Source organism: Octopus bimaculoides, chromosome 4 (assembly GCF_046866305.1).
Source record: "Octopus bimaculoides isolate indiv1 chromosome 4, ASM4686630v1, whole genome shotgun sequence".
Classification (NCBI taxonomy): Eukaryota; Metazoa; Mollusca; class Cephalopoda; order Octopoda; family Octopodidae; genus Octopus; species Octopus bimaculoides.
In genome coordinates, this window is record NC_142931.1 from 88,649,216 (window position 1) to 88,666,723 (window position 17,508).

General features: G+C 34.1%; 1 protein-coding gene across 6 annotated transcripts in view; it reads left to right on the forward strand.

Moving 5' to 3' along the window:
- LOC106872337 (uncharacterized) overlaps nt 1-17,508 on the forward strand; it is a 126,487-nt gene that overhangs the window by 39,349 nt on the left and 69,630 nt on the right. For 2 of the 6 annotated variants that reach the window (XM_089350950.1, XM_089350949.1), the window contains exon 3: nt 16,948-17,060. The exons of the other annotated variants lie outside the window; for them this stretch is intronic. In XM_089350950.1, the coding sequence (XP_089207076.1) occupies nt 17,042-17,060 (19 nt within the window). In that variant the 5' untranslated portion in view covers nt 16,948-17,041. The remainder of the gene's footprint in view (nt 1-16,947; nt 17,061-17,508) is intronic. 6 annotated transcript variants of the gene reach the window in all.

Genomic DNA, 17,508 nt, shown 5'->3' on the forward strand with positions numbered 1-17,508 from the left:
TATAAAAAGTGGAGTTTGTACACTGCAGTTTCAACGTAATAAACTGAATGTTAAGTGAATTCCTCAGACAGGGAGTTTAAGCTTTGATGTAGTCAGAGTACTACGCCAAAGTAACAGCTGCGGAACAATCAAAATACTTAAAAATAAACAATGTGAGACTGATATGTGTAATAAGGGAAGACGAAGGAGAATAAACAATTTTTTCATATATACGGACAAACTAGAAGCTAACTATTCCGAAGAAAAAGGTTTATATTTGGCCAAAAGTTACAAAGGAAGATAAAATAAATAAAAGACAAGAACAAAAAGGAATTCGTAAATTTATTAAAGTTTATAATAAAAAAAACTACATGGTCTCTACTCTATGCAACTCGACAGAGAGAGACAGAGATAGTAAGCCAAAATGAAAGTCCACAATGACTTAAAAGCACTGAACTAACAACAGAAACGAACTCTATGATTTTAGCTATACAGTATCAATTCCTAGCCACAAAGGAAATAATAAAACAAATGCAGATTATGCAATCAATGAAATGAAGAATTACCCACATTATTTCTAGCTACCCAGACGTTTAACAGCTTTTTCCATACACACAACATAGAATGAGTTTTACAGCACCGTCTGTTTTAAAGATGTTCCTTAATATAAAGTAGAAGCATGTAAATATTGCTTTAAAACACTGTTGAACACATGCCTTGCACTGTTCCGAAAAGGAAAATGCATGCACCGGTGAAAATTTTGATTGCACCCACAAATTCTAGACATAAACTATAGAGATAGGATAAAAGTGCAAGCATTTCTATAGTAATATTGGTTTAGGTGTAGCGAACTGCGTTCTCATCTCTGGATTACAACGACGGAAGTAGACTAAAATTCTAACCATTGTGTTAACATTTTCTGCACAAAAAAATGTGACCATCTCATATCACACTTCGTTCATTAGATAGAAAACAATGTGGCTGGTATACATTCTATTTGCACTAAATATAAAGGGAAGAAGAAATATATCAAAATATAAATATGAACAAACGGAAAGTCATGTAATATTTATGGAAAACATGTACAGGGGCAGATGGTTGTCTTCCAGTAGTGATGGACGCTGCAATCTATACTTTTCCTTAATCGTATTTGTATCATAGAAGCCACCTTCACAATGATATACAGTTAAGAAAGAAGGAGTGTTTTAAGTGCTTTCATTGCAATGATGGGCTAGTTTTGCTTTACATACATCCAGTTTCATTACTCTGTTATTTTTGAAATCCGTTAACTCATCTGAAATATTAAATTTTGCACACATAGTACAAAGAAGTTACATGAAATAACGGAAAATGTTACTCAGTATTTTTACACAACAGTGACAAATTTTGTAGAGTTAATTCAACGGAAGTCCAGCTTGCAAGATTTTGTTAACTCAGACATTTAAGTTTTGTTGTCTATTTATATGAACTTTCCACAACTGCACGTCCATATTGAGTGAGTTCAATGGCTGGAGAATGCTAAGGATGCAACGTCATTGCACTTCTCCTCCTTAAACAGAGCAGCCAACACAAAATCCTCAAACACGAAAAAAGAAAAATAGAATTTCTTCGCTTAATTAGTTATCTTAATATCTTACTTCCGTGTGAATTAGAAACTTTAAAAGAGCAGTGTACTCTGACTCTCGTTTAGTTATCAGAGCTGTATCTTATGGTATTGGTAAGGCCTTGGAGACCTATATTTCTGTCAATGTGATTGTGTTTGGTGATTTCAATGGTCACCACAGAAGATGGTTACCACATTTCTTTCGACTGACGGGCCAAGAGTATTTTCGTATAATTTCTCTCAGGCTCATGATCTCAGACAGATCATTGACTTCCCAACCAGGTTTCCTGACAGTGATACTGGCACTCTTTTGCTTGATCTCCTCCTGACTCCTGTTCCAGAAAATTGAAAACTTCTTTCCCTCCTTTTGGTTAATCGATCGTTGTAAAACTTTCCACTTCCCAAAGGTTGATAGGGATGGATTTCGTTCCTTTCTCCAAGATGTTCGTTTGAACTCTGTCTTTGAGAAAGCAGCCTCTGATGCTGTATCCGAATTCGCAGAGTGAGTATAGATTGGTATTGGCACTTTTATTCGCAATTCTAGGGAAAAGCCTCGATTTCCTCCTTGCTTCAAATGCACAGTATGTATCTGCTATTGCTCATCAAAATCTCTTTTATCAACACTTTCAGTGAGATCAGTCTGATATTTTTCGGCTCACTTTTCTGAAAGTCAGCAATGCATGTAAAAGGTCTATTACTGATGCTAAATCATTTTTATGTATGCAGGGACTGCGAATACATTGCCTCACAGAGGTTTAGAAGTCGCAACTTTTGGAAAATATATACAATAGTGTTATCAACCCTGATAATTCTGTTGTGCCCCCACTTTTTGAGGGTGCCAGATGTTTTAGGTCTTCCACAGAAAAATAATTGACCACTTTACTCGTTTGTTTGCTGCTAACTCTATCCTTGATGACTTGGGTGCATCTCTTTCTGAGTTACCTTTCCATACAGAACAGGTTCTTGATTCTGTAATCATGACTCTAGAGTGATCGATGGGCTTAATCAGTCTAAAGCATCTGGTCCTGACACATTCCTGTGGTTGTCTTGAAACAGTTTACTCCTCAGGTGTCTTCTTTGCTCTCTCTAAGTTATTTAATTTTTGTCTTACTAAATCTTGTTTTCATCTCGCTGGAAGGTATGTAATGCTGTCCTAATTTTAAGTCTGATGTTGAGCCTTCTGGTCCAAACAAATATCCTTCTGCTGGTCTTTTCTTGATTGTTAGCAAGGTCTTTGAACGACTCAGCAACAACAGGTTGGTTGAATTTCTTGAAACCTTGGCACTCATTGTTGATGTTCAATATGATTTTCTCTCCTTCTACTACTGATCTTATGACTGTTATTACGGACTGCATGTATCAATTTATGGATAAATCAGGAGCGGCTCGTGCTGTAGATCTTAAGATATCAAAGCCTTTGATGGGGTTTGGCATGCTGCTTTGCTCCTTAAATTCTCTGCCTATGGTGTATGTAGAAAGGTCTTTGATGTTAGCAGCTCGTTCTTTTCTTCTCGTTGTGTGAGCGTGGCTGGAAGGTGTTATTTCTTGTGAGTATTTTATTACTACCAGTGCTCCTCAAGTAACACTGGTCCAACTCTATTTATTTTCTTCATCACAAATCATCCTGCTAATGTTCATCAATTCCTCATTTTTTTATGCTGATGTTATCACTCATTATTCTGATTTTCCTGGCAATCTCTCTCCCTTGAAACGTTTGGAATTTGCTGTTAATTTTGAGGTGGATTTGCAGGCTGTTAAGAAATGGAGCAAGAAGTAGCTAGTAACATTTAACCCTGGAAAGATCAAACTCGTGTCCTTCATTAGGAATCGGGATCCCTATCTTCCACCCATGTTCATGAGTTATAGGTCTGAGGTATAACATGAGACAGTCAAACCACTTAACGAAAAGTCTTCTTTGAAACTGCTTGGTCATACTTTCTCTCCTCATTTTTCTTATATACAGTCAATTTGTATGTTTGCTTCGCGTAATGCTGGATCATTGTATAGTTCAAAGGTCTACTTGACATTTGAGGTTATTTTGTAACTTCACAATCGTCCTTGTATGGAATACCGTTGTCATATTCGGGCAGGAGCACCGTCTTGTCACTTGAATCTCCCCAACCGGGTTCAGAAGCGAGTCTCTAATTTGATTGGTCCCTCTGCAACCCTTCTCATATCGATGTGGCGTCGCCAATCTTATCCTTTTCTATCGGTATTACCACAGGAAGTGCTCTGATGAGCTTCTTCTCTTAGTTCCAGATCACTTTGTACCATCTCGCCTGACTCGAAACGTACAGCATCTTCATCCAAATGCTGGTGTGCTTCCACGGATAAGGAAGTCTTTTAACGGTTGTAGCTTTTTTTCCTCGAACTTCCAAACTTTAGAACTCTCATTGTTTTCCCCTTCTTATGACCTGAATGTTTTCAAGTCTAAAGTATGTTCATTAGTTTTCGTCTTAATTTCTCCTTGTTCAAAGTGGTTTCTTACCTTGTTTGAGATTTTATTTAAAAAAAATTTAAAACGAGAAAGAGAGAGTGAAAACAATAACCTCGATTTTTATAGTCTAGCATTGTTGTAATTAATCCTTTTTACATTCTCATCAAATATATATATTTTTTTTTAGTTGAGAGTTAAATGATTTTGAAATAAAGATTTTACTGTAGAGGAAGAAGTATTTAAAAACAATTACTGTTTTCTTTCGTTTGATCAGTGCGTAGAATCCTTTCTACTTACATAGAGGGGACATTGACACTATGGAAATGCCGATGCATACTATCAATGGTAAATCACGAGAAACGAAAAGCTGTTAACGACATCAAAAAATATATTTGCTTTTTGTTGTTTATGGAAGTGGCTTACAAACAAAAGACAGTTCCATGATTTCTGTATTACAGACAACCCTATTAAGTACTCATCTCTTTAACTGATATAAAGTCGAATGTTTGAAAGGAAGCTATCACTTCTGGTACATCTTGGGTCATATCTTTCCTATATCGACTAATGGTGTTATCTGACACAAGGTCGATAAATATTTTACCATCTTCCCGCCAAACATATACAATTTTACAAATACTGGAAAACTGCTGATTTGGCAAATGTGTGATTTTTTTAGACTTTTACCTCAATTTATACAACAGTGCTGCTTGGAGCTTTGTCTTGATAAAATATATAACTCGGTGTGTTTAATTAATCATGAGTCAGCTAAAAGTTTTAGTAGAATACTTATATAAGGAGGTTTGAATGAAGTTATCTTTGCTGCTCACTTGAAACCATCATCTGGCTTGCCAATTTCACAACAAACTAGACACATAGGATGCTACTGCGCTTCTTTTGATGAAATAAATCCGGAAGGAAAACAGTTTTTATTATACTTGTGCACTACGCTTTTGGAATCCTCACAACAGCACTGCATATCACGACAATATTAGTACCATCCACACTTAATATATTATCATAATCGAAATTGATTTTCATAACCAAAAGTCTGTCCTTATCTAATGAGTTCAGTGAAAAAAAATGGAAGTAAATTCACAAGTAGCAAAACCAAAATAAATGCTCGGCAGTTATTGTGGTCGTTGATGCTAGAGATGAAAAATACTATACAATAAAAAAAGAAATAAGTACTACAACTCACACACACACACACACACACACACACACACACACACACATACACTTATATATTATATATGCATGTGTGTGTGTATATATACATATACATATATATATGTATGTGTATATACACACACACACACACACATACATATATAATATATAAGTATATATGTGTATATTTGTGTATATGTGTAAATTTCTGAATTGAGATTGATGTTCTAGCACTGGAAAACTTCAGTATATAAAATGCGGGGGATTTTTCCTTCTTTCTTTCTTTCTTTCTTTTTTTTTATGTAACCACTATAGCTGCATCGCCTTTAGAGAGTCGTAGAGCTCCATGCAACTGTCCATGCACAAATAGATCAGTTAAGAAGAACAGACTTATCTTATTCAAAGACTGACATTGAGATTTATTGACTACCATTGCGAAATCCACTGCAAGCTCACGTAAGAGTGAATGTTAGAGCGGTGTCAGAAGGTCTCAGTTTAATTCTTGGCACAATGACATATTTTCTATAATGTTCACCTTCTGTAAAAATGTCGCCTTCAATCATGCGTTCATACAAATGGGTTATTGGAATTCTTGTTCCGCTGCAAAGCCCATTAGCCTTATTTCAATTTCGCAACAGCATTATAACATATCCTTTTTCGATTGCTTTCGTTCGTATTGGGTCTTGCTTCGTCTTTTTCATTTTACTTTCTTCTGTCTGTCACCGTTTTTTACCGTTAGTATCTTTTTTCGATCATATCTCTTTCTGCGAACAGGCTCTACGGTGTTTAATAATGGTTTAATATATCAGTCCTAAATATCCTGGGGATTTTCTGATATAACAAAAACCCGCGGCACATCTATGATCCATAAGAGTACCATGGTTGTGAGGTTGAAGATATTTGTTTTACAGAGTTCGAGTATATCCTGAGACATGATCGAGTTACCAACTATGTCCACTAAGCAATAGATATATCGACAGTTAGAAGAAAAAATTGATAAAAAATTTCTAAACTATTTATCTCCAACACGATACATGGCAACAACCCATTCACTGTCATCTCATATATTTCTGTCCGTACTAACAAGAGATCAAGGAGGCAAACATTCTAGATGTAATTATCATGAACTCAAATAACATTTTTGTACTCCAGTAGACATTTCAATCTTTTCTGACCAAGTTGCTTGATTGAGAAAATACAAGAACTGCAAGCCAAAAAGGACAAAAAATGGAAAAAAAGACAACAGATGACCTTCTCGGAAGAAAAAGTTTAATCTAGGGGAAAAAGCATGCTAAACGGGCGAAAAGTGGTCCAATCCTTTCCACCAGAATAAACCAAGACTGAGAAACTCACCTACCCTGGGAAGTGACGAACTTCACAGTAATGAGTACATGGAATTCCTTCTCAAAGAACTGCGGAGGAAAGGAGAATTAAGAAGATTCTGCTTTGTGAGAAAATGAGGACAGCAGAGACTACTGCAGAGATAGACTCCTGATAAAAGCATTTCAACTGCCTATTGCCAAATATTATACCTGATATTTCAGTAGAACGTGAACTCTTTCGTATTCACTCTGACACTTGAACTGCTCATAGGACCGTTAGGAAGAGAACATTTTGAATAGAAAGGGAACAGGTGGGTTCTCATTTATGTATAGGTAGAATTCCCTAACAACATGATTTTTTTTTTGGTTTTCTTTAATATTATACATTGTTTTAATTCCTTCAAGTTTTGTATAATTTTAATTTTATTCTGGGTTTTTATCAAATATTTAATTAATTCATTGTGTAATACGTTTATACACCCACCCTTCCGTTTACATATAACTTTGTTTCAACCACCCACATATGTTTTTGTAACCACTAAGTTTCAATGTTTATTTTAACGTATGGATGAGTTCATATGGCTAATAAGGAATCATCATTGTTACTATTATTATTATTATTGTTGTTGTTGTTGTTGTTGTTGTTGTTGTTGTTGTTGTTGTTGTTGTTGTTGTTATATAAAGGCGGCAAGCTGACAGAATAGACATACCCCATCCACGAACTTGTGCCAAAATTATGATCATTATAATAATAATAATAATAATAATAATAATAATAATAATAATAATAATAATAATAATAATAATAATAATATTATTATTATTATTATTAGTAGTAGTAGTAGTAGTAGTAGTAGTAGTAGTAGTAGTAGTAGTAGTAGAAGGCGGCGAGCTGGCAGAATCGTTAGCACGCCTGGCGAAATGCTTAATAGTATTTCGTCTGCCGCTACGTTCTGAGTTCAAATTCCGCCAAGGTCGACTTTGCATCTCATCCTTTCGGGGTTGATAAATTAAGTACCAGTTGCGTACTGGAGTCGATCTAATCGATCAGCCCCTTCCTAAAATTTCACGTCTTGTATCTATAATAGAAAGGATTATTATTATTATTATCATTATTATTATTATTATTATTATTATTATTATTATTCGATAAAATAAGTACCAGTTGAACGCTAGTGTCGATGTAATCGACTCATCCCCTCCCCCAAAATTGCTGCCCTTGTGGAAAAATTTGGAGCCGTCATTATTTATGGTCAGGAGGTTCTTAAAAATAACTTTAAAATCTCTACAAATGATAGCTTTCGAAATGGTGAGCTGGTAGAATTGTTGGAGCGTCGGACAAAATACTGTGTGGCATTACTTCCGGTTCCTTGCGTTTTGACGTCAACACCCACTGAAGTTAGGTTAACTTTACGTTTCATTCCCCCGAGATCGATAAAATAAGTACTAGTTGAGCAATGGGGTCGATGTAATCGACTTGCCTCCTCCCCGCAAAACTGCTGGTTTTGTGCCAAAATTAGGAAGAATTATTATTCAGTAGCTCTATTTTTATTGCATGTTTTCACTACATTACCAAGAGTAGCTCTCTGGTGCGTAAGTTCACTGAGTTTTGCACTGGTTTTAAATTTTCTAATGTATTAACAGTAATCTACATAATATATACCCATTAGTTAGAAGTGCTACTTTCTACAGGTTGTGGCGTTATGGCTATGTATTTGTCTGTATGCTTTTCGTAATATTAAAGGAACTGCGTCTGTTTTCACTTTCTCAATTTCCATATATTTGGAAAATATCTCCCCCTTTCTTTTTTCCTGAGACATACATTATCTCATCTACTAACAGAAATGTTGATCAAGAGTGACTTTCTTAACTAGTGTCCTTGAAAACAATATCTGGCTGATTTGTCTTGAACGCGTTGTTTATATAGATTATCATATTTGAGGGAATGTTCGTTCTGTCATTCTTTGCGGTATTTTCTGATGTATCATTATATATAATTTCTTATTCTTTTATTATAAGTTTTTCATAATTCTCGTTTAAATGTATGAAAGCTCCCCCAACTCTGTCGTGCCTGTACATGTATTTGTGCATGGTATGATTGGCCTTCCAGAAATGTGACTAATTTATTCTTCTCAACTTCTCTATTCCGTAAACTTAATGTATTCTATTTATTATATGCTTTTAGTGGGGGTTTTTCCATAAGACGACAGCTTTGATCTGCTGCCCAAGAATTCTTCAGTTGCAAATTTTGAGCCCTGCACTTTGCAACATTTTTCCCTATCTATTTCCAGCCTCTAGTCTTTTTAGGTAGTAGCCATATCACGAAATTTCTTACTTTCTCTTTACTATGACATTCTGTATCCAATTTTTCTTCAGCTTTTTGGCCTTTTCACAATTTCTCCTTTCTTCTCAGCTGGCAGTCATTTTAGCTTGTATGTTTTTATTCTTCAGTATTTTTTTCTTTCTTGAAAACAGAAAAGCCATTTTTGTTTTGGTCGTGTTTTGAAGCTGTTTGTCTTAGTTTTTCATTATTCTCTGGTAGATACTTTTTGTAGTCTAAAAGGATGCATTTTATATTTTTCTGGTTGCTTCAAGATATATCTATATATTCGTGCTAAATATAATCCTTCTCTATCAGATTTGAAATGTATTTTAAAGGCAGTAATTTTCTTTTATTCTGTCTAGCCCTGCTAACTAATTTAGCATCCAGTTATTACATTTTGTTAGAGAAATTCACCCACATACAAGTAAGAACACACCAGCGAGGTCAAGAAGAGTACTCTACATATCCTCCTCGCATTTCAATCAGTATTTTCTGTCTCGGGTGGGGTGAGGATGTGAGCAGTTCGGGTGTCGCAGTGAATAGGAAGGGGGTCAATATCCTACTAAAATATCAGCTACATTTGCCAATAGGCAGTTGATAAGAATTTTACCAGCAGTCTGTCTCTTCAGTGTGCTCTGTGCTTTGCTCTCACTTCACAAAGCAGCAGCACTTTCTACGTTTAGAAGGAAGTTCATCAAATGTTTCTTGATGACTTTCCGGGAGCAGGCGAGCTTCTCAGAACTGGTTACTTCTTGTGGAGGGAGAAGCTACAGTACTGTGACTATTACATTATTGTCTCTATAACATGTCTTTTGTGTGTTATATTCTGCCTCGTTTTTGTGAGTGTGTTTGATCTAATTACCCTATCTCTGCTTTTTTAATCTAGCTTGATATTAGTGCTCTGAACTCTTTTGTATTGAAGAGTTTCAGGTAAATCCCTGTACAATCTGCAGCTGTGTTTCTAGATGTTTATTGCTTGCAATGTACAACTTGAAGCTAACCATAATTAAAAGGAAGTTGAATACCCATAAATATCATTTCTTTCCGATGACTGTCTTGTTTAACATGTGCGGTAGAAGTGGTAGCACAAGGAAGAAAAAGAATGAAAAGCATGGATTCCCTTGGAATATTCTTCTTGTCTCTAAGTACAAAAACGATTGATGACTACTCACGATGTGCTTAAACTATCTATTTATTGTTGGTTCTGTCTTACTTATAACTAATGCTCCCATAATGTACATATAGAGAGCGTCTCTAAAACCTCCAGGAAACCATTTCATGCAATACTTAGAGCACACTTTTTATTCTCTCTTTCTACGATGCATGGCTATTGATTTGTTGATCAGTAATTGATTTTTACAGCCATGTGAGCCATTGTAACATCCCTTTTCCTTCTACTTCGACTCATTTTCCTTCTCCTTCTTCTGCTGACTACTACTACTACTACTGCTGACTACTACTACTACTACTACTACTACTACTACTACTACTACTACTACTACTACTACAGCAGCAGCAGCAGCAGCAGTAGTAGTAGTAGTAGTAGTAGTAGTAGTAGTAGAATTTCATGGAAGAAAGCACTTAAGGTAAGGACAAATAAGACTAAAAAGAAAAGATAAAATTGAAGTATATTTCCAAAATATACTTCAATAGAACAGAAAAAAAAACTACTGAATGGCCAATATTCTATAAAACTCGATAGGGAGGAAATAAATCAGAAGAAGAGTTAACAATGACTCAAAAGTTCAAGACTGTAAATGTAGGAATGTAAAGTCTGATGTCAGCTGAACAGGATCAATGACTATTTACAAATAAGTACAAATAACTAAAAGAAGAAAACAATAATAAGAAAAAATAGGCTACCATCACATGTTGACTATGCAGTCTGTATACTCTGTATAGTCTGTATAGTCAGTACAATGGCACAATTGACAGTTCTTGCTGAATCCTAGTATATTCATTGCTACTTCGAGTCAGTAACTAGCTGTGTCTAGTGGGTAAATATATCAATACCTCGATATAAAAACGATGTAAAGATAAACCGTCCAGATAAAATTACCAAGGACATAACGGAGAATTTCAGAACTCATAGAGACATTTTGTTACTTTCCAACCAAAATAACGCTCAGAAGTCGAGGTCCTGTCAAAGCCAAATGATCTTCAACTGGAAAGAAATGGATTGTCGATTATAAAAGTAGAGACAGTATAAATAATAATTGGTATTGTATAAAAGAACTGGTATTTTATGAAAGAACACAAGTAAAACAAATTGTACCTGGGATTTCAGCTGTACAAGTTGCACTAGAGATAATTCTACGCTGTTGCTTGATTTGTATGAAATAGCAGTCAAATCTCGCTCGAATAGCACTGTACCGACTTTGAGAACTCACTGGATAATGTAAATGTTGTGTACACTTTACGTAAACGATGGAATGGTCATGACTGGAATATCTTTAATCTACTTGATCTGGTTTGACATAAAACTTAACAACAATACATACCTCATAGCACCAACAATTTATATTCTACACAATTGCCACCTATTAATAAATCTATACAAATAGCACGTACACCACATAATCAACACCAGATATTATAACAGTTGAGAGACAGACAGACAGACAGACAGACAGTTGTCTCAGTTATTAAAGCCACTGGAGTTATATTTTTTATTGCAAACTCTTTGTTACGTTGGAGAAATCTAATCCGAGTGGGAATGAATGTCATGCGTGAGAAGTTTTATATGAAATCTTTTGCTAAATCAGACGAGGGACGCTTCGACAAAATTATCGCTAAGATTGATCTTTTCTAAAAAGTGTATAGAATTTAACTAAACTATAGAAGGGTCTATACTGTTTGTTCAATGAGGGTACTTTTGACTTATATATAATATATGATTACGTATATAACTGATATGTGATCATTCATTTACTGAGCTGCTGGAAAATGCGGTCTTACAAAATTTGGTGGTTTCTAGTCAGACGGCTTCCATTCTCTGCCGCAATATGCTTATTAAAAATATGTATATACAAATTTATCACAAAAATTCTAAGATAGCAACATTGATTCAAACTTGATATATCATTAAAATTAGATTTTCGACATCTGTCACGAGCAGACTTGTTTTTAATGTTAGAAATATTTATTTCTCGTTGAAAGTTAATGTTCAATAATCAGTAGAGCAAGACTACTTTGACCTATGATATTTCTTTTCTTTCTTCGTTTCTCTCCTTCTCTCTCTTTTCAATATTTTTCATTCCTCTCTCGCTCTCTTTCTCCCTCTCTTCCTCCCTCACTTTCCTCTGCCCCTCTCTATTTTTTTTTCTTTTTAGCTCTGATTATAACCGTTATTCACTGATGTTTGCAATCATAAAATCCAAATAAATCCGTGAGGAGAAAGTAAGATTTCATGTAATTGTCCAATTATTAGGCGACAAATCGGAAACTCCTCATAATCTATTTTTCAGCGGATATGAGCAGGGAAATTCGTTAATAAAAAAAATGTTTCGATAATGCTAGAAACAGATAATTCATCATACTTTGTTTCGTTTGTGTTATCTTCAACAGTTTTGTTAGAATTTAATCACAGTAAATAATATTTTCTTCTTTATATCCGAAAATAGGTGGATCGTATCGTAATATAATCACAGACTCAATGAGTATGTTACTGCGAATAAATCGTGACGAGGAAACAGCAAATTATCAAAGGTTTAAGCCCTATTGTTTTGAAGTTAATTTTAGAAAGAGATCAATGTTAATAGCCCTTGTAAAGGTCATGCACTTAATGTTTAGCTCTAAGTTTAACAAGTGAATATTTGGATGAGGAATTTTTGCGCTGAGTTTGAAATTTTGTGGAGGAAAGATCGAGAAAAGTATTTCAGAAATGTCTAAAGATGAGGAGAACAGAGGAGAGAGAGAGAGAGAGAGAGAGAGAGAGAGAGAGAGAGAGAGAGAGAGAGAGAGAGAGAGAGAGAGAGAGAGAGAGAGAGAGAGAGAGAGAGAGAGAGAGAGAATCCATTAAGTTTTTGGGTGAGTTGGTACATATTCTACAAGTTCAAAAGAGTAGAAACCATTGTGGCAGTTGAAGAAGATATAGAGGGAAAACTGGGGCTTGGGGTTGCGCCGTATTGATTAATGGTTTACCTCACAGTTGAATGAATCTTTACTTTAATGCAGTCTAGAATAATTATATATCTCATAGATTAACTATTGAACAATTCAGTGAACACTACACTAATATAGGATATATTCCAGCCCCACAGAGAGTCAGCAATTCTTCGATGCTGAAGTAATTTCTGCATCTTAAAAAAGAAACTCAACATCTAGGATACCTTCCTGGTTATATTATAGACGTTTAGTCGGGCCAATCATCTGCAAAGAGGTTATCGGGCCAAACATCTGTAAAGTTTTCAAAGGGTTTAGATGTGAATTTTTCATAAGTTGGAAGAAATAGAGCTGCATGTTTACTTGATGTGCAATAGTAACTATATTATGATTCTCTTCACTTTATCTAGGTTGTCCTATTGGCAATATACTTTGTGATCTCTATTACAGGCAGTGTGTGAACCTAGGTGTTCGTGTCTAAGTTGCATTTGAGTGACGTTTACATGTGAAAGTTTAAGATGCGAAAATGACACAGTTTTATATGGTTGTAGATAACAGTTATCACTGTCGTTAGTTCAAAGGAGAAAGAGTGTGTGAAACGAAGGTATAGCCAGAGTTACAGTCGTCAATCTTGTTAAAATTCAATGAAACAATTTTACTTCCGTACAAGTTACAAAAGAGGGAAGCTAGTAGTATGATGCGAGGAAACTTGTTTAGGAATTTTTTATGAAGTTGCAATTGATCTAGTTCAACTGTAATTTTAGTTTTGCTAACAAACTATGGAGAGGGACTCAAAATGTTAAAGGAGAAATAGCTTATCTTCGGAAATCTAGATGCATGCCGGACTAGATAGCCTTAGAGAGACAAAGGTTGAAGTAATTGGTGATGATGCGTATCAGCTCAGAAACACTCTGTTAAAGGAGAAAAGCACGAATAATATCTACACAAGTCGCCTTTTGGGTTATTGAATCGATATTAGTATTGCAGTATTCACTTCTACAATATCACTATTTTTCCTGGTTTTGACATAGCTGTTGTTTGAAACTATTCACAAGCTTGATGAGAAAATCCTGTTTTCTGATTCTTTAATTTGAAATATCATCCAGACCCACCTTATAATCTGAAAAACTCTGTAACATAATTAATAATTTCTGGCATCAGCAATACTTAACCATATGTATTATACCTTCCATTCTTTTTCTCTAACAGTGCTAAAATTTATCCCAACTATTTAACCTCATTAAACTTCTTCTCGTTTGGAGGACATTTCCTTCTTAAGCCTTAACCTGGCTTCTATTCTTCTGAATCCTAATGTTCTGAAATATTTCTTTCTCTCCAGCTAATAATTGGTAATAGTTAGAATTAAGTGAGAACCGTACTAGTGTCGTCCAATAACCATTCTCGTAGTTAACAGAAAAGAAGACTATGCACTTCTTTTACCCAATTGAATAGCTTAAAGCGTTTGCAATTGGCTGGTTACATACTGTCACAGAGGACTTCACCGTCGCTGATTACTTATTGAGAAAAATTATTCTTTAAAATATGACATTTTAATATAAGGTCTATGAATTTCATGATTGGATTTTTTTTCTAAATAAAAGTAACTTTGATGGTGATTGTTGAAAATATACGGTAATATATTAATATTTTTTGTAAAACTCTTCATTAAAAATATCAAGACATTGAGAATGATTTGTAATGTATTTAGAGAATCACCACTACATTCTACATTATGGTTCATCCCTGCTGAAGCTACGACTTATGTTTCTAGTTATCGGTAACAAACGAGTCTTTGTAATATCGAAAAGCAATTGAAAATATAGGCTTCGCACGACGGTAGGTTAAAGGAATGTAAAATCAAATAAAGTACAGTCGATTCAATTTCGAAAATGAGAGAAATAGCATTTGAAAGAAGAAATTGTGCAGTTTTTACTGAGCTCACAATACAATCTAGAATAGGGCTACTGGGATGCACCAAGATGTGTCATGTTTTATTGATCGGTTCGTGGTTACAATGCTTTCGGTAAAGTTAACGTTTATCATGATGCATATTTTCGAAAACAAAATTAGCCTCGCACATTCTCCAAGTCAAAATATTCCAAATTACTGTTAGAATATTCCACAAAACCTTTTCTTTGTTGTATTTTCTATCTGTTTATCTTAATTACCACGCCAGTTACGCGAATGATACAAAACTCTCGTTATTTTTCCCCATTCAGATATCAATCAAAATTCGCACGAAGAGTGGAACTTGTCCAGTACTGCATATTTCTTGCAACTAATACATCTGACACAATACTGCCGGTAGCTATAAAGATAACAAAAATGACATTCAGAAATTGTAAATCATTATTCTAGAGTAAATATTGCTCGCAACAGTGATCAACCAACACCTGTGTCCTTATTCCTTATTTTCCTGTTCGAAGAGTTAAAGGTATCTTTATTAGCAAATTAGCAGCTATAAAGTAACCTAACCAGTGTATGCTTCTATCTCTTTACAGGATTAAAAAGAACATATAATACAATTGCTTGGTCCTCGAGGGCAAACTTTTCCAAAAATATATCCTGAATTTGAGAGATATAGCTAATCAAGCTCTTTGATTGGAATCCCTCAAAAGATTTGGATAACTTTCCTCTAAAAATCTATAATTATTTAACAGCCAAACAAGAAATATCTGGATCATAATGAGCTTTGAAAATGACGCTGCGGTTTGTAATCATAAAAATTTAATAAATCCGTAAGGTGATCTCTACAATTTGAAAGCAATATTCCAATAACTGAAGCTCATTGAAGTCTTTCAAATCAGTGTAAGGGTATTCAGTAAAAAGGCCGGAAACTCCTTATGATCATTGAATTTTGAAAACACCAGTACAATTATCTTCAAAAACTATCTTACAAAGTTAAACATTAAAGACGAAAGTTTAATAGTATTGTAGAAGCATTAGCTAAGAAGAGAAAATTGTGCATTTGTATCAGTACAAATATTAAATTCTGGTTTGACACTGCATTAGCTACTTGTGCTTTTAATCCTATTTTTATTAGTCTAAGAAACGGTACTATCTTTTCAGATTCCTGTGGATTGAGAAACTTGAATGACTAAAAATCTTCACCTGTTTAAACTATTCGCTTGTTTTGTGTTTTTTTCAATGTTTCTTATGAATTTTACTCACTTTAATTAGATGCGTTGCATTTTTATTCGTTTTATACAGTTAGATCCTGTGAAAAAGTAAAAATAAACATACTAAATCATCAAAAATATTACTTTAAATGGCTTGGATTTGAAGGTTTTCGAAGTGGACTGTGAGAACAAATATAGCGCGTTCAACACTCCTTGTAAAGAAGGTTTTAGATAGTTGTCAGCATAGTTAACAGCAGAAACAGAGCGTTTGGATACAAATATATATTCAGTTGAATGGTTTACTTTAAAGGGAGTTAAAATGCTTTTGTTGCTAAGTTAAAGAACAAACAAACAAAACACGAAACATTTTAGTTAAATATTTGCACTTTAGAACAGCCTACCCGTCATAATTTAAGCATGAAAGGGGCTAAAATTAACGAAATTATAAAATGGTAAATATATGTTAGCTGTCTAATGTAAAATATGTCATAGCGTTTAACATTTCCTTTATGATCAATTAAACCTTATCTAATGTTTCATTAATATCTGTTACATATTATTACTGGATCTTTACCAAAAGACCTTCAATTACTGCTTTGATTCAATATCAAAACCAAAATGTTATCATCAGAGTTATTTTCTGTTTAAAATGGAAACAGCAAGCTTTTACAAAAATGATTAAGTGTAAAAAATTTAGTAACAATATAAAACAAGGTGATAGTATCTCGAAAATAAACAGTTTTGTAATTACATTCTGTAGTTGTATAAGTAGTTATTTTTAAAAATAACTTATTTTACAATGCAAGTTATAATGCAAAATAATAAATTGAAATTTAATGTTATGGAAATTATCACATTTTGGAAATTCATCTATCTGTCTTTTTTTTAAGCATTGAAGAATTTACCAATGAAGAAGGTGACTATTTATATCAGTCCAGGAATATTCTGATTCACTTCCAGTGAAGTGTTTAAGGCACTAATTTTATGATCACTCGATTTCCAGGTGAGTGATAAAATTAAAGACCAGATATTTTTCAATTATTGGCAGAGGTTTCATAAAACACAATCAACCACAATGGATTTTATATAATTAAGTCATAAATATTTTATATATAAATGTATCAGGCAGAAAAAATAGAATTTAGTAGTTTAGTATATCTAAACTCAGCATATTATTTACAAAATATACTATTACGTTAAACAGTGCAGAAAATTTGCAACTCAAATTTATATTTACAGCTTAAACTATTACACTACAATAGCAAGGTCGCGGGTGCTCAGCAAAAACAATAAAAATATGTTTTGAATGTGAAAAAAAAAACAAATAAAATTTAAAGAAAGTTTTAATAAAACAAAAAAAACTGTAAACTGTAAAAGATGAACTCGGGCTATGTTTATATCAAATACGTCTGAACATAAAATAAAGTTACTAAAAAAACATCAAGTTCAGG